The sequence below is a fragment of the Ambystoma mexicanum genome, chromosome 13, assembly GCF_040938575.1.
Source record: "Ambystoma mexicanum isolate Mex_15411 chromosome 13, UKY_AmexF1_1, whole genome shotgun sequence".
Classification (NCBI taxonomy): Eukaryota; Metazoa; Chordata; class Amphibia; order Caudata; family Ambystomatidae; genus Ambystoma; species Ambystoma mexicanum.
The window spans coordinates 220,484,364-220,508,099 of NC_090938.1; the positions used below are offsets into that span (position 1 = coordinate 220,484,364).

The window sequence follows — 23,736 nt, forward strand, 5'->3', positions numbered from 1 at the left end:
TGCTGTTCAAAATAGTAGCAACTTTAAGACACCCTTAAAAAAGGGTAGCACCTATTACTAGCTTCTGCAGGGGCGGGGGGGGGGGTAGAATGTGTCATGTGTGAAATGTACATAGAAGTGTGATGATAGAGGAATGGTTTGAATGTTATGGTTCACATGTGAGCCACTGAATTGTAAATATATGAGCTGCGACATTTTTGCTGCCAGTTGAATTACTCTTAGAAGTATGAATCCCTGGTAGTAGTTGTGTAAAGGTTGGAAAAGCAGAACATTTGTGTTGCACAATCTCTTTTTCGTTTTGCGTTATAGGTGGCTTTACTACTGCATTAGAGTACAGGTAGGGAGAAATGGTATATGAGGAGCAACACACAGTTTGAAGGTGTGGTTTGTTATTTGCCCACCCATTGATTACCCATGACCATGCTTAATCCCTATGGCCTTTCCCACCCAGTTCCTACCCCTGCCCGCCCAAAACACCTCATGGGAACTATAAAACAAGCAATGGCAATGCCAACAGTTTGGGCTAAAGGAACTTACCTGGCAGTGCCATAGTGGAATTAACTGGTCATTGATAGTAGCAAGTGCAAAATGATGTGAGTACCTGGGCATCTAATAGCAGTGCCTGGCAAATGCCTAATGCTTATACACAATCAGAAAATGTTGACTTTGCCAATGCTTGCCAGGACTTCAGTGAAGGACATGCATAGTGCTTATATATCCAGTGGTTGGAGGCAAACCTGCGTTAGACCTTTGTATTTCACCAGTAGTGTGTTTACAGTTCCAATGAAGTCATTAACTCTCAGAGACTGCTTTGAAAAAACACTGGCAGGCACTGTGAGTGCAAAGTTTGATGGTAAGGCTTGACTAAAGCGAGCTAAAAGAGTTCCCATAAGAAGTTGTTTTCGGCTGAGAGGGGTATGAACTGGGTGGGAGTGGTCATAGGAATTAGCATGGGCAGTCAATCAGCAAACAACACTGTCAAGCTTTGTGTCCAACCTCATATGCTTTTTCTCCCTATCTGTCCTCTAATGCAAGAGTTTCAGCTTGCCACCTAGTAGCCCAAACTAACAAGCAATTGCAACAGTTTTGCTAGGCACTGCTATTAGATGCCCAGGTACTTGCATTATTTTGCACCTGCTACGACCAATGGCCAGTTAATACCCCTATGGCGGCGCGTAGCAAGTGCATTTCACAATCCTACACAAAAGTCTGAATTGTTGGCTTTGTCAAGGCTTATTTTATTACTGTCTCGGGAGGATAGCTCAGGGGCAACGTGCTCGCCTTGGAAGCAAGACGACACTGAGCAAGACAGGTTCAATCCCCGGTTCCACGCTTAGAAACCTCTGGGTATTAAGCGCGTTATAAATAACCTATCATATCATATCATACTGCTAGAAGTTTTTTCCCCAGAGGTAATGTCTTACGCCCGCCACTAATGCTCATGCAGCAACAATCTGCCAGTCAAAAGTTACTTTGTTAGGATTCTAAATTCTTAGCCCAGTTCAATTAATGGACTGGAACAGCTATACTTAGCACAGTGCTTTCAGTGGGCCATGGACAGGACCCGGCAGTCTCCAGAAAGTGGTGCTGAGCGGGGGCCTACCGGGGCCCCCCCGGTCACACCACACCATGGCACGACACATTATCCTGCCACGGCCATAGCTGCGAAGGGAGATCCGCCCACCATTTTAAAGTCATTCCCAGGTCACTAACCCTCTGCGAATATGGGGGCTCTGTGATCTAATCTCAAGATTAGATCACAGACCCCCCAGGTTCGCAGAGGGTCAAAGATACCTCAGGCTCGGTGAGCTATCTGCTCTAGCAGAGCACAGATCGCTGAACCCGAGGCGTCTTTGTCTGACGACAAAGCTTTATAAATGATGGCTCGAATTTTGTACTTTTCAAACCATCTTTTATAAACATATTTCTATGTTTATAAAAGATGGGTTAAAAAGTACACAATTCAAGCCTTCTTTTATAAAGCTTTGTTCACGGACAAAGACACCTCAGGTTTTGTCCGTTCTCAAAGCTTTATAAAAGATGGCTTGAATTGTGTACGTTTCAAGCCATCTTTTAGAAATATGGTACATATTTCTATGTTTATAAAAGATGGCTTTAAAAGTACATAAACCATCGTAAGGTATGCATACAAACATATGAATGCTTACATACATTTATATATTTGTGTGCGCACCTATGATTTGTGCACTTTTCAGGCCACGCCCACCGTGGAAGCCCCACCCCGAAATGAGGACCCCCTCAATTTACTACCCCACTTAAAGCACTGCACTTAGGTTAAAAGGCCTTCAGGCCAACCCAGTCTTTGATAAATAGCAGGTTGTACACACTTTGGACCTCTTCAGGAACATCTAGTTGGTGTGCTATGTTGTGCCTATTTTCCTGTCCTTCGCATTGTCTGCAGGGCTACTGCAGAAGACTTGCCAACATTTAACTAGAATGCAAATATTTAAGAAGAAAGTTGTGGTGGCTGGTCTGGTCACACCCCCTCTCCAGCAGGTATGTAGTAGTAACAGAAAGAGGACAGTGAAGCAGCGCGGGAGGGCGCACCTTGCTTCTTGTCACCTGCCATGTCATTCCCTCGCTCCCAGAAGCGCGCGGGGCGCCCTGACGCTGCTGATTGACAGCCCTGCGTGCCAGTGCGTGGAGCGTCGGTGCCGTAATTGAAGACAACAGATGAGCAGCGCTCGAGCCGGCCCTTGGCGTGGAATGCGGGCGAGCACTGCACTCACCATGGCATTGTGAAGACCGGCGAGGGGGATGCGGGGGCTCATCGAGTTACAACATTGTTTTAAAGTGTATTTTACGGCTTTATTAGCCGCGCCAGGTTTTTCACATCTCCCCCTTCGGTGAATTGCAGGCCCTGTTCCAGCAGAATCCCCCAGGGGGAAACAACATGAAATCAGATGTAAAAGTTTTGATGTGTGGCAACAGCTTACAGCTAGATCAGGTTTCTTGTGCATTTTCTATATTTATCTCTGTGATTTAATGCCAGTGGAGGGTTTAAATGCCACCAAACAGTTGGCGTGGGGAGACAGACGAGCAGTTGCTGTCCACATATTCAGACAGCCTCTCCAGAGCACTAGAGTATGGAGCTTTTTGAGACCAATCCCTATTTTTTCCCAGATCAGAGATTTTACGATGGAGAAACGTATTTCTCACCCAGGCTGCCGGGCTATGAACAGACTGGATACCAGGAGAGGCCCGGCGGAGGCCTCGGCGCCGATGGCCGGGTTTTGGCCGGCTCCGGGCTCGAGGAGAAGCTGTCGCCAATGTCGGGCTTGGGCCAACAGGAGCACTGTCCGGGCCAGTGCTTGCCCTGGGCCTGCAAGATCTGCAAACGGAAGACAGTGTCAGTTGACCGGCGCCGGGCGGCCACCCTACGGGAGAAGAGGCGGCTGAAGAAGGTGAACGAAGCCTTCGAGGCGCTCAAGAGGAGCACGCTGCTCAACCCCAACCAAAGGCTGCCCAAGGTGGAGATCCTACGCAGCGCCATCCAGTACATTGAGCGGTTACAGACTTTACTCGGCTCACTGAACCAGCAGGACGGTGGGCAGCGGGACCTGCGCTACCGGACCACCAGTTCCCAAGGGGTAAGAGAGTAGGGGCAAAGAGCACAACCTTTTATTAACCATCAGAATCCATTTCCAGGGCGATTGAAGAACGGCTACCAAATAATATCTCTTTCTATTGATCCCTGTTGTCCTAATTTTCTGTTTTTACTGGTCTCATGTAAGCAAAATGTAAGAGCCACACTGTACGCCCGCCACACAAGATTTTTAGCTCTATGTATAAAACTGCAACGTAAAATTAAATGAAAACCAAAAATAGAAGAAGACACGAACAAAGTCACTCAATATATTTTTCGCACAGGCTTATTTTCGTCCTGCATGCATTTTCACACTCTGATGATATGCAACAGAGAGATTATTTCTTTTTTTTTTACTACTTTTTAAACACTTTTTTGGTTCTTACAGCTGTTTTTTTTCAGATCTATGTGATTTTTGCGACGGCCGAAAATGCCAACTTTTTTAAAAACCTCTTTTCACCCCATATATATGCGGGGGGAGACCCCCTGCTGCCCCCCATATTAATATTATATTCTATACCCCCCACATATATACGTGGTGTAAGGGGGGAGTTAAAAAAAAAAGTCAGCATTTCGGCCGTCGTAATTGTCAGGGTGACATTTTGGTACGATTCCGTTTTTTTCCTTCGGCTAAGCGGTCCTCTGAGCACAGCCAGCGAATTCATTTTAAGCTGGCATCACTGTTTGAGAACACATGTTACGTGTGATGGTGAGCCAGCCTCGATCCGAAAAAGTCCCAATTGTGTTCTGAAGCAGCCGTTTCCTGGTATCTAGAATGTTGCACTAGAAAAAGGAATGAGCTCCTTCCAAAATAATTATATCATAGGTTATTTATAACGCACTTAATACCCAGAGGTTTCTAAGCACGGACCCGGGGATCGAACCTGTGGGGCTCCCTGTCATCTTGCTTCCAAGGAGAGCACGTTGCTCCTGAGCTATCCGCCCAATGTGTTTATGAGAGAAGGACGTGCCTTGGGGTGGGTCTCACGGGAACTCTTGCAGGTTACTAAATAGCGGAAGTTGGTGGTCTGAACTGAGGACGCATTGGGAACAAGTGGTGGATGCAAGCTGTTGAGCCATCGTCTCTTTACCGCTGGCAATTCCTCCGGGTAGCATATAATTGCAATGTGCTTACTTGCTCCTGTCACCCCTTTAAAATGGGCTTCCACCTACAGTGGCCGGATGTCCCCGGCAAATGAGTCTAGGCGTGGCATCCATTTTCTTCCCGCTCTTCAGAAAAGTTCCTGGAAAGCGTCTGCTATGTGGAAAATACCCCCTGGTGCCGACGTGTGTGCCCATGGGAGGACTCCTCATTATTGCGATTATTGGCGATTTATATAGCGCTTCATGCCAGAGTCGTCGAGCTTGTAAGCGCTAGGCCAGGGCTGAAACATATGTTGTATAGAACTGTCATGTTCCCAATGTGAGCGTGTTGTCTCCTCCGGCACATGTAGACATCATAGAAGTGTGTGTGTGCCTCCTGTGGAGCTCACTAAACATGACAGCGTTATTTTACTACTGACGATCTTCACATATGAAAGCTTGGCCCAACAAATCAGCCTATGCGTGTAATGTCTATGAACGGATTGAACATGTGTGTAGTGCACTGATTGCCAAACTAAGTCAGCTGCTGCGGACTCACCCATCAGCTATTTGGACACCAGGCCCTGCTTTACAGAAACTTTGCAACGGTGCAGTGCCCTCTTGCACAGTATTAATATTGGAGCTAACATGTCCCAGTGCAAAAATACATGAAAACAATATTTTGTGCTAGTGGAAAACGGGGCACTTGCACTGATGCAAAGTCTCTGTGATACGTTCCTAGGATATCAGCAGGTATTGCCCGAGTCACCGGGTGTGCCACTAAGACAACCAAGCCCCACTTTCAGCTGGTGGTGGTGAACTTTGCCTCTCCTCCGCCAGCCACACTTGTGAACATACTGAAGGTTTGTTTTCCTGGCAGTATAAACATTTGTTTATCGTTTCGAAACTCAACGGTACTCATGTTATCCGTCTCGGAAGGATGAAAGTCTGAGCGAGCACACCTGCATTTGAACCTACGGCCATGAGGACGCACACAGATCTGTGTGGTGAACGCATGAGTCCGCTGTGGGTTCTGCAAAGGAAGTTTAGTGAGAGTTGAGAGGGTCGGGTGCTAATAGGCGAATCCCCTCCTAGTGAGGGGCCCTTGATGGAGGAGCGGAGAGTGGAGGCATGTTTCATTGGCTTCGACTCCAGGTTAAGCGGCCGTCCGGGTGCCTTTGGAAATGACCCCTGGTGCCGTCAAAGCCGCCAACATTGACCGTGAAGCAGAGGTGGCCACGTGACCGCTTCAGAAGGGCACCACCCGGAAGTTGTCGGCCGGGCAGTGAGATGGCAGACACGGGTGGCGGACAAATGCAGGGGGGGTAAGCGCTCTCGAATCCTCTATCACCCCCCCTCCATTATACATACTCATTTTTTTCTCAATATAATACTGCAGTGCTTCCTAACTTGTTGATAGATTTTTAAAGCGTTCATGTTTCTCCATGTATATGTTTCGTCATCCACTGATCTCCCTTTAAAGCAGATGAGACAAATCCTGCCAAAATCAGACCCCCACCCGATTCCCACGGGTATAAGTGGCACTTAATTTGGCAATGCGTGACCCCTCACTCAGAAAACCGCAGTTTTCAGTGCGTCTCTGCCTCTATTGTAAAAACACATGAAAACGCCCCCATCCAGAGTGGCACACCAGACAATGATTCCCTCTGTGGCCTGGTACAACGTGTCTAGTTATTAGTCTAGCCCTTCAGGTTGGTATCGCAACACCCGTACCCACATTCTTGGACTTTTGGCAGCTTTGGAAACTGGGGTACCGTAATATGAGCCACACAAATATGCCTAAGACTTTTGGTTTGTATCCCTGGGTGGAACCCTGTTGGAACTCGGGTCTTTCTGTGTACAGGGGCGGCCGCTTTGTGCGTGCTATGTACCTTGACTGCACCGCATGCCGGGCCCAGGGTAGTATGCAGGGGTGTTGCCAGGTCTGGAAAAGACCCGGGGCTACACTAATGTCAGAACTGTCGGAACTGGGGGCTAGCTAACCTTTTGGTTGTAGCTCCTGAGATTCTACCCGGGGCTACAACCAAAAGACCAGGGGCTATAGCCCCCTTTGCCCCCCCCGGCCCCTTAGCAACGCCTCTGGTAGTATGTAGCGTACGTATTTGTTTGCTGATATGTGTTACTGGCCATATCACTGATGGCATTGCTGAAAGGTGGTTCGGATGCTATCCTGTGCATTCGTGCCAGATGAATTAATTGCATTCAGTAATGTGCAGCTGTGCATGGGGTGCCGCGTGCCCTGGCAGCAGTGCATCCTCTGGCGGCCCGGCATAGCATTCCTATGGAGTCTATATTGGCAGCTCTCCTCCGGGGTCTGTCTGCTGCTGGCTATTCGCTGCTGCACGTGGGGGCTGCAATCAATACCATTCACAAGCAGCTGCATTATCTGTGGGGGTGGGGTTGGGGGTTTCACTACATGCTAATTGCTGGTAACTGCCACTGCTTCAAATGGCGTGGGTGCTAAAAACATTGCACGCTGGCTTGATTCTGGCCTCCCTCAGGGGTGGAGGGTGTGACTGCATGTTGTTTCTGGCTGGTTAATAGTGCATGCCGGGGTGGTGCTGGCAGCCCCTCTATGCCGTGCGGGCAATTACAGCACTACAGACTGCCCAGGTAGTGGCAGCAGTACTTGCACTGTGAGTACTGTCAGCTGGCATGATGGTAGGCACTGTAAACCCTGCAAGTTCTACAGGTTCGGAAAATGAAATGCTATATGGTAGGCAGGGACCAGCCCCGTGGCCATTTGGTTACAGCCTCGGCCTATAGGGCAATGCCCGAAACAAAGAACACAAAATGCTAGTCTGGGTCAGTTTGATAAGTTACGTCACCATGCGGCTAATAGTTTTGACCAGTGTTACCGTATAAATATTCTTTAAAATGCACAATGTGCATCACATTTTATCAACCCCACCATGCCCCCTGGGGTACTACTCAAACAGTTTGCCACAAAAGGAATGAATTGCCACTTGCAACTGCGGGCAACTTTTTCATTGGAGCCCGAGACAATGTTATGCCTCAATCTGACCCTGTTTGGTTAGCACTCGCTGTGGTATGCTGTTAGCTTGGCACAGATCTCACCCTCCTAAAAGGCACTCTATGAGCAAATCGCCTGCCATGGGGTTGTGGGGGATCCCCTTCCCCATGAGGAAATGGAGACATCTTGCTGAAGGCGGCCGCCTCTACAGCGGGGCAGACTCAGTGGAAAGGCCAGCAAGACGTGTCTTTGCCAGCTTACAGAGGCGTTGATGCCAGCTCCCCCGGGCACGCCTTGACGCCAGCTCCCCGGGGCGCGCCTTGACGCCAGCTCTCTGCTCGGCATGCTGTCTTCATGTTGCCACTCATCCCTGGTAGGTCAGTGTCTCTGAATGTTAAATCAGTAGTGGCAGCTATTTCGGCTATCTGCACATGGAGATGGCAGGGTGCCCTTTGGATGTTGGCAGCAGTGCCCATCGCATGGGACTGCATGGTAGAGGGTGAACCCTTTAGGACAGTACCATTGAAGCTTTTTTATGCTGACCGCTCCCCCCCAACCACATGAGTGAACATGTTGTTACAGAGCCCCCCCCTTGAGTACAAATATTGTTGCTAGGCTCCCCCAGATTCCATATCTGGTTTTATTATCCACAGTTTGAAGACCGCTTATTTCGAAATGAATAACCAGCAATCACTGTTATTTAGAGGGACACGCACAATGTGACAGCTTGGAGGGGGGATCAACAACCCCACCCATCACATGCAACAATCAAGGATGGCACTGCTGGGGTACTGCGAGTAAACCGTATATGTAACATCTGGGGACCCCCAGCAGCTCCAGACATGAGATATAACAGACTGCCACGCCACAGCTCCAAACTCTGAGAGGCTCACGTTTATGTCTGTTTAGGAATGTTCAGTACTCGTTTTAAATACACCTCTAAAAGTCATGGCAGAACATATGCTACTTTAAAGAAGAAACTGGTGAAAATTGTTCCCAGCCAAAAGGGATGTCAAGTCTTTGCCCATCTACACGTTGAGAAAATAGTCAACTTAGTGTGAAGACTGGGGACGGGTTGGTGAGGTAGAGCATTTAAGACAAGCAAATAGAAGTTACTGTGTTATATTTGTGAAGTGTAAACATATAATTTAGGTTTTGGTTATTTATGAATTGACTGCGTTTTCTGTGTATTTTTGAAGTAAATGTGTGTAAGGCTTTCTTTGTTAAACCATAACACACATTTTTTTTTAAAAAAAGAGTTTTTGTTAATCTGTCCATCTACTGATGCTTAACAATAAAATCTTATGCATAACTAGAATGCCACTTGACGTATATATTTTGTGGGCAAGTCACACGTCAAGGACTGGAGCAATTGGATGGATCAGCATCGCCCTCTGTCAAGATCAAAATGAGTTTCCACTTTGAGCGAACACTCACTATATTGTCGAGTCATCCATTCCATGGTAGCGCCATCTTGATTACCATGAGCGATGCCGTGCAGTGGATTACACAATCTAGGGCAGTTGTCTGTTGGCGTGTGAAGGGGCAAATTGTCCCAGAGCTGCTGGACCCTGGCATTGGGCCCTCACTGCGGCAAAGTGTGAACACGCTACTTCTGCCGGATGTTCGCAAGGCTATACTGGCGGGATCTTAGTACTGCGCCATCTTATTTAACATAGAGTAAAATGTCTTAAGAATGCCAATGTGAAGTCGCCGGGTATGCTAAGCTTCCACCGGAATGTTCTGCCGAGAGCATGAGTGGCATTCTTAGGCCCTGACCCAAAGGAGATGAGTGGGAATCGTGGAATGTGTAGGGAGGAGCCTGCATGCCACAGGCTGGGACATGAAGCAGTCACACCATGGCCGAATGGCTTAGCTGGGAGTGGCAGATGGGATGGAGCTGGTATTTGGGGTATCTAAACTAAGGGTGTTGTTGTTTAATATGCCACGGTGATTGGACCAGATCATGTCACCAGGGATTTCATGGCCCAGCCCTGAACTTCTGTTTGAATCTGGGCCGTCCTTGTGGAATCATTGCATTCCTTGTGGCATTTTTATGGGGTCAAGCCCGTGTAACTCCCTTGCTCGCCCCACCACCACCCCAGAACCCTCAAAACTTAATAAATCTGTCCACTTTCCACACCCCCTCAAAAATGCAGAAACATATGTGGTAAAGTGGCCCTGTACCAAATGTGGAGAAACGGCCTTGAGTGGGTATCTTATTTCTCCATCAATTGAATTCTAGGAGTTGTAGTCATTGGCCACGTCAATATACTAAAATGGGGTAACATAAAACTATAGTAAAAGCAAAGCCCTAGATTGGAATTGGTAGTTCCCCGATGATATGGAGCCATTTGATAATCTTAAAAGGAAGGTAAGAAGATTTGACGATGACATGACCCGTGCACCTAATGATCCGGGCAATTTGAAGGATGGACTATGTCAACTAATCAGCAGCCCGTTGCGCCTTCTCTAACGCTATCATTTACAGTAGCTTTCGACCGGGATCGGCGAGCAGGGAAAAGGGTGCAGGCCATTAGCTGGAGTGTCATTCCATGGATTTTCTGGCGGCGTATGTCCAACTCCCACTCTTATCTGGTTTCCAGAAAAAAACGACGACGCACGGAAAATGTGTGCTGGCGACTGCAGTAAAATGAGAATATTGTCTGGTTTTACTCTGCCTCCGTGACCTAGCAGATTCTATTACTTATCTCAGAGATCCATTACTGCACAGTTAATGTCCTCGCTCCTAAGGATCTACGGAGTTTATGTTTCCTTGGGTGTTTGGGATTCGTAAGATTTGCCGGTATTAGCCGTGCCTTTCTTATTTCATCAGTAACCTAGCTTTAGGGAGCAGCGCATGTTATGCTACTGGGTCTTGTACCGCGCACCGCTGCCACTGGCATGGTCTCTTGGCACTGCAGCGGATCTGCAATGGAAGGAGGGGTGATGGGGGGTTGTGAATGGGTTTGAGAGGGAAAAAAGCTAGAGAGCTTTGATGTGCTGTTGGCAGCTTCAGTTCGGAGAAATTGGTCACTGAGCATTGGTGTTTTTTGAGTTGGTGGCCGTCATGGTGTTGAGGTAGGATTGTGCATGGTTTGGTTTTGTGTTGGGATGGGAAGTGCGTGCAGTAGAGGTATGCTTGTGTTCAGTTCAGAGTATGCGGTCAGTGTTCAGAATGGTGAGTTTTTTGTGCGGTTAGTTATAAGCAGCACATTTCCAACCCCCAACAATCCATTTAGGTGCTAGAGTGCCCACAGATTCAGAGCATACATTGTGTCGGGAGCCCCCCCAATACTGTGCTCCCCATTTAGGTGTGTATCTGTTTTCACCCCTCCACCGCCCATACTCTCCTGTATGGACAGTCCACACATCTCCACCACAGGCCAAGTAAGGCCCGCCTCCACTAATATCCGGTTAGGCTGAAATGCAAGATGCGGCCAGGCACTATAATATATAGACCTTGATTAGGTCTATTCCCTGTATAGAGTATAGATCCGTGTTCCTAGAAAGCATTTTTGAGAAGCACCTAGATTCAGAAATTGCATAGTGTTGGGTGTGCCCTAGTTCAGTGGGTTACAGAATGTCTCCCCTAGCACAATAGCATACATAAAGCATAAAGCATTCTGGACCTGTGTGTAGTCTTTCATTTGGTAGGTCCGTGCTCTGTGCTTGCCATCCCCAGGTTGCTCACCTTTCTGGTAGGTGTATGCAACTGGTTTTACATAGTATAGTCGTAGGATTTTATGAGGGACAGTTCTTTCAAAACTGTTTGCACAAAACTTTTCTCATGACCCCTCAGTCCCTCCTTACAGTAAGACAAATGCCCTTCCTCAGCCAACACGAAACCTGGGTTAGCTTAGGAGTAGCTCACCAACATGGCCTGTACCCGTTCCCTCCTATGTGCCCACTTTGTTTAGGACACTGGTCTTAACCTCTTGTCCTCAATGCCTTCAAAACATGTCCCGTTAGAAGTTGTATAAGTGCAGTCAATACCAGGAAGTTCAGTGAGATCATGACAAGTGGTATATAGGGAACTAAAAAAAACAAACACATAAGATAAGTAAAGAAATCTTCCCAGCCTGCAAATGCTGACATTTACTTTTGCTTCACAATGTTTTGGCAAGATCAAACTCCCAGGTTGTGGGAAAATCATGCGGCCCAGGGTGCAAGAGCTGCAATCACTCACTGAAAATTTTGCCCATAATGAATGTTCACTGCTGGCAGCTGACATCGTTTGTGCTGACAACAGTGACATTGCTGAATTGCAATACAATATGGACTTACCTGTGATCGGGAATAAAGCGGACGAGAGAACCGCCTCATTATCAGAGCCTTTTAACAGGGCGGTGTGGGGTCACGGGAAGGGGGTTTGCATGACCCAGTCCCTCGTTTCCAAGCAACCACAAAAATATCATCTCCGGGCTGTACTGTTAACAGTGCAGATAAAATCCCTACGCACCTGTCTCCATTTTATCCACCACCAGAGCCCAGCAAGATAAGGTGTAATATTCAGTCACATAATGATTGCACTCTGGCCGTTTGCAGTGACCTCCTAATATTTGTATTTGTATTTATTGATTTATTAAGCGCTTTACGCCAAAGCGCTGTACAATTGAACAACAAATTACATAAACAAACAATAACAGTAGAAGCAAATACATTATGAATCAGTCGATAATGAAAAGAGCAATTAACTGAGGGAGTTAGGTTGGGAGAGGGAGTGGATGGGAGGGGAGTGGTGAAAAATGGTAGGAGGAGGGATGGGGAGGGTGAGAGGGGGGATAGTTAGGGGAAGAATAGGGAGGAGAGGGGGGAAGCAGGAGGTGGGGAGGTGATTCAGGGAGGAGAATGGAGGAGGAGAGATTTAAGGGAAGAGCGAAAGGAGGTGAAGGTGGGGGTAGAGCGGATGGCAAGAGGAAGGGAGTTCCAGTGTAGAGGTGCTAGGAGTTGGAAGGAGCGGAAGCGAGAGGAGGCACAGGGGGAGGGAGGTACCGTGAGAAGGAAGTGGTCAGCTGAACGAAGGGAACAGGAGGGAGAGTAGAAGGAGAGAAGGGAGGAGAGATAAGGGGAAGCGAGACCATGGAGAGATTTAAAGACAAGGCAGAGAAATTGAAATTTAAGTTGGGAATGGAAAGGAAGCCAGCCAAGGGAAGAGAGAGAGGTAGAGATGGAGTCACGGGTGGTAAGTAGACAGAGGGTTCGAACCGCAGAGTGGTAGATGGATTTAAGAGGGGCAGGCTGAGAAGTAGAAAGCCCAAAGAGTAGGGAGGAGCAGGAATCCAAGCGGCAGAACAGGAAACATCGGGCATGTATAAGCTTTATTTCAAATTCCCGAAAGACACCGAAAGGAAAATGCATACATGTTCCGAAAAGTGTAGACATAGAGGAAGGATATACTGAAACTGGAGCGGAATTTCCTTTCATTTGGTTACATATTAGCTGGTCTTCCCTTTATCGCTAAGCTTTTACTTCTCTGATGAAAGCGCAGATTTCCTTAAAATGCTGACAGAAAATGGAAAACAGAGATAGTGACGAAAGAGTAGCACACAAAAGCATTAAGGTAAACAATATATGAATGGTTTTGGATGAGGAGAGTGTGGAATATTAGGAAAGCAGAGATTGCAATTTCCAGGCCCTGGATAGTAAAATTGCTTAGTGGGTTGAGTAACCACCGCAGAGGTCTGTGATGGACATGCATGTTACAGGTTCAAACCATGGCATGGATGAGTTCCAGTTCCTCATTCTGCAGTGGAGAAAATGTGCATTATTGAAATGGATGCTGCTCGCACTTGCCCCAAGAAATTAAGCAGTTTGCGGTATCTAGTACATAAGAGTAAATAAAGGCACCCCATTGTATTCGTAGTTTCCTAATAACGTTTTAAGATACCTTGGATTTCAGTAAACCTTTATCAAGGCAGTTATCACTTGTGCCCATAAAATTGCTTTGTTGAGTCTGGAGATATGTATGACTTCAGTGCATCTGGTTAAGAAGATCCTTCCCTTCGAGGAAGGGCATCTCTGTAACACTATGGCCACACACCCTTCACTTCCCCGCCTAACCTGAGGCTTGGCGATCTAACCCACCCTGGTACCTCCCCCGATTGCTTCTGGATTCTTTGCTGTCAAATTGCCTCCCTATACCCCTCCTCTGTTAGCTCCCCACCCCCTTGTATTGATCGCCTTCCACCCACTCCCCAGGCTCTGTACTTCTCCCTATGATTGTAAAGAGCTCTGTCGCTTCCCACTGGGCAATACACTTCAAGGCAACATATACAATTTGCCCAATAAAGCCATTTAAATTGCATCCAAAGACCATGCAAGGAACACAAAATATAAAGAATTGTATTTCTATGTATATAAAAAAATCCTATGGCAAAAACCCTAATCAAAAATGAATAGCAAGTTTTCTGAAAGGATGAAACCATAAAGAATAGAACCTTAAATGGCGCATTCGAATAAAATCTCAATTAAATATATCAGCGGGAGGAAGGATTAGAGTACAGCTCCTCAGCAGAAGCGGTGGAGGGGGAACACGTAGATGACTCAGGGGGAAGAGGGGTGAAACAGTGGGAAATCGAAGGTCATGGGAGATGAACTGTAGCTTGGTAGGCCCAGAATACGTGTGGTGCCTTCCCTGCGCTCCCCCATTAACTGGGAATCGTGCAATTGTATACTTGGTCAATTTCACCAATTCCTCAGTTCGAACTATGCGAGACTTTCGAAAGCATTGTTTTAATGTTCTCATGCTGGGGCATTTGTCATTGAAAATGTCAAATGCCGCCTGACCAAGAATGAGGGATGTGTGGGGTAGCGGAATTTGCCTTCACGCTAGTGCAGAGCCAAACAAACTCACAACCCCGTGTGCACCTCGCAAGACTAGAATGAGACCCAGTTTCTCATCACATCGACATCTTTCAGGCAATTCAGTGCCCGGCCAAATTGGACAGGATTTAGTTTTTTTCTTGTTACCAAAACAGCTGTTAGACGCCGCCCCAAGGTGGATGATGAAAATAACAAAACCGTGATGTGAAAATATAACACAATATCCAATTTATCCGGTGGATTTTTCAATAACTTCAAATCGAAGCACGAACAACTAGGGAACGGTGAAGAGAGTTTGGTAATAGAGAAAGCAGGCAAGCAGTATGTGCTCCAATTCGATTGCGACATCAGGGACACTTATAGTGGAGAGCAGATTGAATTTAGGAATTCAATAAATGAGGCTTAGATTGTGCAATATTCTTCAGTTGTTCATTGGCTTTAATGAATAGCTTCCTCTATCAGAAGGCATGTACTTACCTTCAGAAATGAGGCCTTAGCGGTGGGTGGTATGGCTATATCCATTCTCTAGACATTCAGATGTGAGCAACAGCGAAAAAAGCATACATCATCTGCAGGTCAACCCTCAAAAAGGCACAGCATTTAGTTTAAAAAACATTCTGAAGAAATAAGACAGTTTCTGAAATGTAATTTTCTCCTCGTGCATGTGTGCATGGACACTCAAGTGGAGAAAACCCTCTAGATTTCTATACGTGAGCAAATCGGTCTACATGCACAGCAGAGCACTCGAATTTCCTGTGGCCATGCGTGAGACCGACCCCAAGTCGACTTCTGCCTTGGAATGATGGGACTTGTAGTTTCCTGTCGCTCAAAAACGAAAACAATGCAAATCCCATAATCCAAAGGGAAATATAAAACCGCAGGACTAGATGGGCTTCTCACGTATGGCAACGATGCAAGCCAGTGAAGCAGTACATCTGCAAAATCTAGGCCGCGGGCGTGACACAAGATAGAATGATGGTGATAAAAGCAAGGCGCCGGTAGGAGGCTGCAAACACATCTACACCTCAAATGGAAACCCTATGCTTGGCATGAGCATTTCCATTTCCTTTCCACGTTTCCTCCTCTCAACCAGAACTGGAACGGGCCATTGAAAGCCCCATCAGTGTACATGCAATCACTAACACCAGTGGGTGAATGGCTATCACCAGCTAGTCGCCCAGATATGTTCAGTTGCGCATTCAATTTCCGGGTGTTGGAAACATGCCCAATTCTTTGCTGGTACACGCACCTTCAGCCAATCCCTACTGCTGCACATAATTTCCCATCCCGTTAGGGACTTGCAAGGGTTGATTTGGATAAAATGGATTGCAATAATGTTGAAGGACCTCTAAGTCTCTAAGTGAAGGACCGGGATTCGAACCTGTGTTGCTCTGCGTTGTATTGCTTCCATGCCAAGGATGTAGCTCTTGAGCTTTGCTCCAGGCCTACTTGGTGCTAATTATTCAGAGTATGCCCTGAAGCTGATTAGAAGAAATACCAGAGGGTGTGTGTATCCTTTTTGCAGCCTTGGCCTTGATCTTTGATTTGGGTGAGGACTGAAGGCGATTTGTGCTTCTGTCCATCGTTTCTGTGCTAACAACACATTTTCTACTGCCACGGAAACTTGCAGAGCCCCAGGAAGGAGTTTCCGCATAAATCGCTTCCGATTTAATTACACGATTAAATGCCAAGGCCTTCCTTAGAAAAGCTCTGCAATGTACATACTTTAGAACATATGCAGCAGGTTCCATGACATGGTGCATTCCTTTGGTTCCATGTGATTTAAACGAATCAAATAGCCTAGAATGAATTAATAACGAACCTATAAGAGCGAAAAATATAGATTTTTTGAAAGAAAGAATCGGGGGTCCCAAACCTCCCCTTTTCCCTATGTTTGAAAGCCACCCCCACCCCACCCATTTTCTCCCTCTTAACCCCCATATATATTTTTACCCAAAAATGTGTTCTTTTTCATTGTTTTGGATTCGTTATTAATTCAGTCATTATTTTGGATTTGTTTGAATCACTGTGTGCCATTCCTTTAATCTGGGCTCAGATTAGATCTAGATTAGATTGCAGGATTGAGATAGAGACAGAGTGCACATGCAGTGCTGTTTGACGCCTTTCTGGGTCCCTTCCTCTAACCATAAGTGGAATAGTGACTGGTGACATGTGAAGCTGGTGAAGCTGCGGGCTGCCGTGGGCTGTGGTGCTGAGCTGGGCTGCATCAAGTGGAGGTGCGGGAATCGGGCAGACATTGCCCTATACTCCTGAAGAGACCTTTGAGTACAGTGCAGAGTAAGTGCTACATCTACTCTATCGCCAGCACAAGTTAAGACCTGGACCCGGGTTGGAGCGGGTCGCGCAGCAGTGAGTGCAGACAACACCCCGCATGGCCCCCGGGACAGCCGGGGCTAGCCTTTTTGGGATTCTTATTAAATCAGAGACCTGTGCTGTGCTGTGGGGCAATTGGTGAGTCTGCTGCACGTTTTTCAACAAGTCAATGGCTCGTCCCTGCTCTCAGCGACAGTGGCTTCAGAGTGGCCTGGCTAACCCTCGACCATAGAGTAATTCGAGCAGTGTGTGCACCTTTTATGGTGGTGAGACCCTGCTTGGTTAGCTTGTTGGTGCACTTAACAGTGTCTGGGTGCAGCCGTAGAGCTGCTTTTGACACAATTGCAGGCATAAAGTATAATTTGGGTAGCTTGTGAAGTCTGCAAGAGCAGACTGTGAGCCTCCAAGAACTCCTTCCCTTTTAGCTAAAAAATAATGAGCAAAGTGACTCCTCGTACATCATTGGGGCCCTGTGGGCTCTCTAATGCTACCATAATATTGTATAAACCGAGCTGGTAGTCTGCTGCTCTAAGTTGTCGTCTGTGGCAATGCAATTGCTGTGATTGTGTCAAAATGTCTTATATAGAATGCTGGGCATTTTGTTGTAACTTTAAATCAATTTCTTGAAATGGCAGCAATTAGTCGCAATTATTCATTGCGAACCAAGGAACGCGCTGCCTGCACTCGCGTATTAACTGCGAGTCGCAATCTGAAGCAGAGGAACAGTAAGAAACTGACTAAACAGCCTGCGTCGATTGCGATGGGCATCAGGAGTACCACCTGTGACATGCATGGGTTTGCAGAGAATGACAGAGGCAAGATTACAGCTTTCCTCAAACCAGCAATGAGGGCTGATACTGTTGAGTTGCCTACTGCAAACATGCCTCAAGAAACTATGAATGAAGTCATTACTGATCCTAATTTGTCATTAGAAAATCCAATTGACCACAATTCACTTGTAAACATATGTTTATCCTTGCAAACAGAATCGCTAGCTGAAAAAAAGAAAACACCTGTTGGAGATCAAGAGTCTTCAAAAATAAAAGATTTTTCTATTCCTCCTTCTAATTTGGCTAAAACACCAGAATTAACTCAGACTGCAGTGAACGCGTATGCTTCTTCACCAAGCGTAGGTGCTGCATTGGATATATTTTGGATTGCCTCAAGCTAAAAACTTTAGGAAGTTCACTCAAATCCCAGGTTTCGTGAACATTTGCAGACAAACATTTCGGCAAGTGTCCATATTAAAACAAAAAAACAGTCATGACGGTGGGAGAAAACGCCTGTGACAGGAAAAAAAGAGTGCTGTGGTATCTGTACCCTAAAATCTAAAAAGACAATGGTACTATACAATGCAACTTGCCACACTTCATGGACATCTTCAAGGCGGTTACACGCCTAACCACTATGAATCACCAGACGACCACTATGAATCCCTAACCACTATGAATCCCCAGACAACCACTATGAATCCCTAACCCCTATGAATCCCCAGACAACCACTGTGAATCCCTAACCACTATGAATCTCCAGACAACCACTATGAATCCCTAACCACTATGAATCCCCAGACAACCACTATGAATCCCAAACCAGTATGAATCCCCAGACGACCACTTTGGCCTCTAGACTCTCACCTTTCATATGGACCACCTCTCGAGTCTAGGTAGTGGAAATGAAGGCACTTGCAAGCACTCCATCTACATCCCATAGGTACCAACAACATTAAAAAAAAAATATATATATTTTTTTTATATTTCGCTTCAAGCCAGACTCCATCCCCTAAACGCGGGACCTGGTATCGAACCTGTGCTGTTCGGTGCAGGATTACTTGCAAGATGAACACACCCCCCAGAGTTATCCGCCCGGCCGATAGAGAACGCAAAGGCTAGCCGATGGCTGCATTGTTATTTGAGAGCTGCCCTAGGTTTTCTTCGATCTGCTTTGGTAAGGCTTTCCAGTTTTGTAGTGGATGTATATTAGTTGAAGGATTGTCATTACGCTGTCTGAGTTCCCTTCCTGTGCTGTCAACGGCAAGTAGTGTCACTTCCTCTACTCCTACGAGTGCTCACGGTGAATAGTGCTCATGTCCTTTGATAGTACTGTTTGCTTTGATGGCTTTCTGGGACCATCGCTTAGAAAATTGGCTCATGCAATTTTACGTGCTGTTAGCGCTGGGACCAAAAAGTTGCCGTGGTGCAAACATGTATTCTTTCAATACATTTTGGAACCAGGGCAATGGTTGCTTTACTGCCAATGCAATTTCACATTCGCACACAGACATTGTTCTGCTGCTTAAATGCATTGAAAGAACACGCATTTGCCCTAGTGCTAATACAGTGCAAAGTTTCTGCTGGTAGGATTGTAAAGCGGGTTTACTATCAGAACAAGAAGCAAGACCAAGCAGGTAAGACCCCTGTAAAGTCACGTTGGTGCTGAAAATGGCACCACACATGATCTCTTTATGGTTAGAGAAAGGTACCTAGAATTTCCTGTACAATAGTGTCCGCTTTTCATACCTCTGCCTGTCTAACTCCCGTACCCATGTGCTTGTATCAGAGCTGGAAGTGGGCGGGAGCAGTTTCACCGTTCCTATACTTTTATTTTAAAAACAAACCATTCTGGAATGGTTTAGTTTTAAAATAAAAGTGTAGGAAGAAGTTGAAGTTGCATTTCAGTGCACTGCACGGCACATTACCATAAATAGTAGATGTGTTTGTTTGGGGGTTTGGATTGTGAGTGGGAGGGGGCACAGCAAAGGAGTTTGTGGGGAGAGGGGCAGACCAGCAGGGAACATAGTTCAACTACTTCTTTTCGTACACTTCGACCACTGGCTTGTATGAATTCATCCTAGCTGCCAAGTTTTCCAGTTCCATGTAGAATCTTTGAGCCAGGCCTGTTTTCTTTCCCCACTGCATGCCCGGGTTTATAGGCCTACCCTTGCAATGGGAAAAACAAAACTACAAGTCCCAGAATGCAATTGGAAGCAGAAAGCAGGACTGGCTCGAGGTGCCACGCATGGAACTGGGTAACCTAGCAGGAAGGATGTATTTATTCACTTTCTCATTATGGTGTCTTTTAAAGCACCGCCTGCCAATGAGTGTTCTTCAGGGTGCAGAGAGAGAAGGTTGTGCAATACTGACCAAGTTGCATTAAATAAGATATAAAACATTTCATGAAGGGGCGGAGGGGTCAGCTGTGAGGTTGCAGGTAAGTATGCGTCTCAATAGGGAACCAGAATTAGGCATTTTAGGAGGACTGAATTGGGAAAGTCTTCTCCAAGAGTCAGCCAGGCTCCCGCAGAAGAGTGACACGTGACACTATGGGAAACTAATGAGCACCTGGTGCCAGATTCTTGAAAAGTGCCCTTGAGCAAAAAAAGGGAGTGAATTAATTGAGCACCAATCTTGTGGCTTGAATCATATGGAATTGAGCTAACAGGTTTTGCTCTAAAATCTTTTTAACTGGGGGAAAAATGAAGCATGCTTATTTCTTTATTATGTTTGATGCATTAAATAAAAAGAAATATATAAGCTCCTTTTATGTTATGTTTTGTAGGAAACATTGGAAAAACAAAAGGCTGATTAATTTTTGCTAGACTGCAAATGTGTTTAATGGATATCGCGGGACAAACCCTGTTTGCTCCATTCTGTGTTACCTAAGCAGCAAAACTGGTGCTAAGTGAAATTGCAAAATTGTTATCACTGATGCAAATATTCAGTAATCTGCCCCCAGAAGCGCCTTGAGACGGCAAGGCACTTGGAATGTAACACGTTCTCTTGACTGAAAATCATATCAATTGCACTGATAAACATATGATGCGGTTTCATCCAGAGATCAGCAACCTTTGTCCCTCCACGTGTTTTGGATAATAGCTCCCATCAGCTCTAGCCAGCATGGTCAGAGGTGAGGGAACATGGGACTTGGAGTCCATAACACTCGGCAAGCCACAGGTTCCAGAGCACCGGCCTCAAGCATGGTCAGATCATCTGATGACCGCCAGATACGTCCCAGATGTTGCACAAGAATAGGCATTCCTTATATTAAAACATGTATCACGTTTCCTGCATTTTAATCGGTCTGTAGTTATTTTCTTTTCAAAGAAACCCTTTTCAGTAACGATCTTGGTATTAAATTGCAGGTGTCGAGTGACTGTGGATCCACCAGCTCCTCCTGCAGTCCAGAATGGAATGACCAGTCAGAGTTCAGCACCAATCCAGGAGGTGAGTAGGATATGCTCCCTGCTTATAGTAGTCCTTTCTCTTCGTAACGGCTTGAATGCTAGAAAGCCCTGCTTGCATTTACACGTTCAGATTGACAGTGCGGGGGGTGCTGCTATAGGCCTATATATATATATATATATATATATATATATATATATGATTCTGTAAAGTAGATGGGAGACAACGCTGATTGTTTCCACAAATTATGTGATGTTTTCAGAGGGAGGAGACACACTTTTCTTCCTTGAAATGTGTGAAAATGCATTCTTCTTCTTCTCCTCCTTCTTCTCTTCTCACAGATATCAGAGGCGAGCGATTAGCCCACTGTGCTATCTGACCACCTATTGGTTATCCGGGAGGGTAGCTTAGGGGCAATGTGCTAATCTTGGAAAAAAGGCTTCACTGAGTAGCATGGGTTTGATACAGAGTACTGTTCCACCTTTAGAGCCTAGAGTCCAGCTTGACTGTGTGATATAAGAAACCAAATTAAATGGATCTACTTCTGTGATGTCACAGAAGCACTATGTAATAAAGAAGAAAGCTAGTCCCCTTTTTGTCCCTTTGTACCCCACGTCTCCCGCCTCATCATTACCTGATGTCTGACTTACCTGATGAAAGGAGTCACTTCAATATTCATGGTACTGATGATTGACTCAAAACCTTTCACTTACAGTGCAATGGTATACCCAGACAGGGTCCCAAGCTTGCTATGCTTGGGATACCAAGCTTCTAATGATGCCCAACAAGGCTCAAACATATGTGGGGTTAATATGGATGGGTACAGAAGGGATTTGATGACACCAGGCTGTGTGAAGTGCTTCTTTTAGGATGGACCCAAAATTGAATTCAGGCTGTTCCATCTTCTCGAATGGCACATGGGGGGTTAAAATGGAATGCAAGCTGCCCACATGAATTCTTAGTCATTGGGACGATTCCACCCCCCCCCCATAACATTCAGTTTGTTGCCTTTTGGTGGAACACAAAGAGGACTTGCGTTGTTCTTTGTGTTGGTCAAGTGATCCAATCAAAACATTGCTAACGTCCACACATCTCTTCCATTCACAGATCACATGTTGCAGGACGACTCGCCCGATCAACACAACCTTCATTCGCTCTCGTCAATCGTCGAAAGCATCACAGTCGAAGATGTCGCTGTCATTTTTCCAGAGCAGCACATCTAGAACTGATCGCACAACCACTGGCGCGCCGCAGACCTCCGCCCAGCTGGCAATGAAAAGGAACCACCATGAACCAAGCCCTCTAATGCCGCAGTATTGTACTTAACAGAGCTACGCCACTACAGGAAATCTTAACCCATAGTAGCTCAATAGACACAGAAGGATGTTGCTCATCTTTAAAGACAACCAAAGACACTAGTCAAAGACGCCATGATTATTTTATTGAAATATTTAAATTAATTAATATTTAAATATATTAATATTGACCATTAAAATCAATTTCTCAAAGGGAGAAGTAAAATTGACTTTAAGGAATAAAAAATTGTATTTAATTATAAGAAAAAGTACATAATTATTTATTTAGGGACAAAACATTCTATTCATTGCAATTGTTTTTGGTATTTAAGGCACCATAGCATGAAAACGCAACTCACGTTTTAAATGAATAATTCCATCTTTTTGAATCTGAGACATATATTTTTTAAAGTATTTTGTTGACAATAGATGTGTGTTTTGCTAAAACAAGTTTGTTTTTTTCTTTTGGGGCCAATGATATTTTTGTATTGCTGTTTTGTAATTTTGCAAATGGATTTTTCAGAGCTAGATGTATATTGTAAGCCTTTTTTACTCCGTTGTGTGGATTTGCAAGTTTTTTTTATTTTTGCTAACTTATTTTGATGTTTTTTTAATAAAGAGATTCTTGTTTGAGTATTTTTGTGGTGCTGTTTGTGGTTTATGGACATTTCAATAAAAGTGTCACTTCCAAAGTCCACTATATTACAAATCTATCCAAATTACTACCAGACCTTGGTTCGCAAGGCCCACATTTTGGTGCAGTAGAATACACGCGTTGTGGGAATCTCAGACTTTCACATTTGTATTTTGGCAACAGGATATCCTGTATTTGCCTTTAACAATAATGCAGAGTAGTGCAGGGAATTATTCGCAACAGAGCACTCCAACAATGTATTTGCTACAGTAGCAGTTATGCCACAGCTCACACTGATGCGCGCCCTTTCACAGTGCAACATATGCACCGTGCTGTTGCACACCCACTGCATGCTCCCTTGCGTGCACATAGAAAAACCATTAAGTATGAGCCCCCCCCTGCACTAGACAGATGCTGCATAGCCCTCCACCTTTACACCCCTGCAGAATATGCTCACCATGTCCCAGCCAACGAAGGAACTCTGCATTTTCCACATCTCTCATCCCCTCCACTCTCAAGGCCCAGGAACCCACAATGGCACTCTGATGACTGCGATCCTCAAGAGGTGCCCTGCAAGAGTGACAGCTGTCAAGGACCTACGAGTTGCTGCTTAAGTCCTGCTGCAAAATCGAGAACATGGTCGTCCAGTGGTTGCTATGAAACAAATGCGGCACATTGCCCGGCTAAAGAGTTTGTATTGTGCAAGCTGAAGAATGCACTTTGCATTGCTTTTTACAAGTGTCTAAACTGTTATGTTATTCCAAAAGCGACAGAAAAGGCAT

The 23,736-nt window shown here is 45.7% G+C and overlaps 1 protein-coding gene across 1 annotated transcript; it reads left to right on the forward strand.

The window, feature by feature from the left end:
- The first annotated feature begins 3,026 nt into the window (after positions 1–3,026).
- On the forward strand, positions 3,027–22,956 carry MYOG (myogenin). The gene is made up of 3 exons (XM_069633677.1): positions 3,027–3,611; positions 20,986–21,067; positions 22,133–22,956. Exons 1-3 carry the CDS (start codon positions 3,108–3,110, stop codon positions 22,246–22,248), a joined length of 702 nt encoding a protein of 233 aa, XP_069489778.1. The 5' UTR covers positions 3,027–3,107; the 3' UTR covers positions 22,249–22,956.
- The last annotated feature ends 780 nt before the right edge of the window (positions 22,957–23,736 follow it).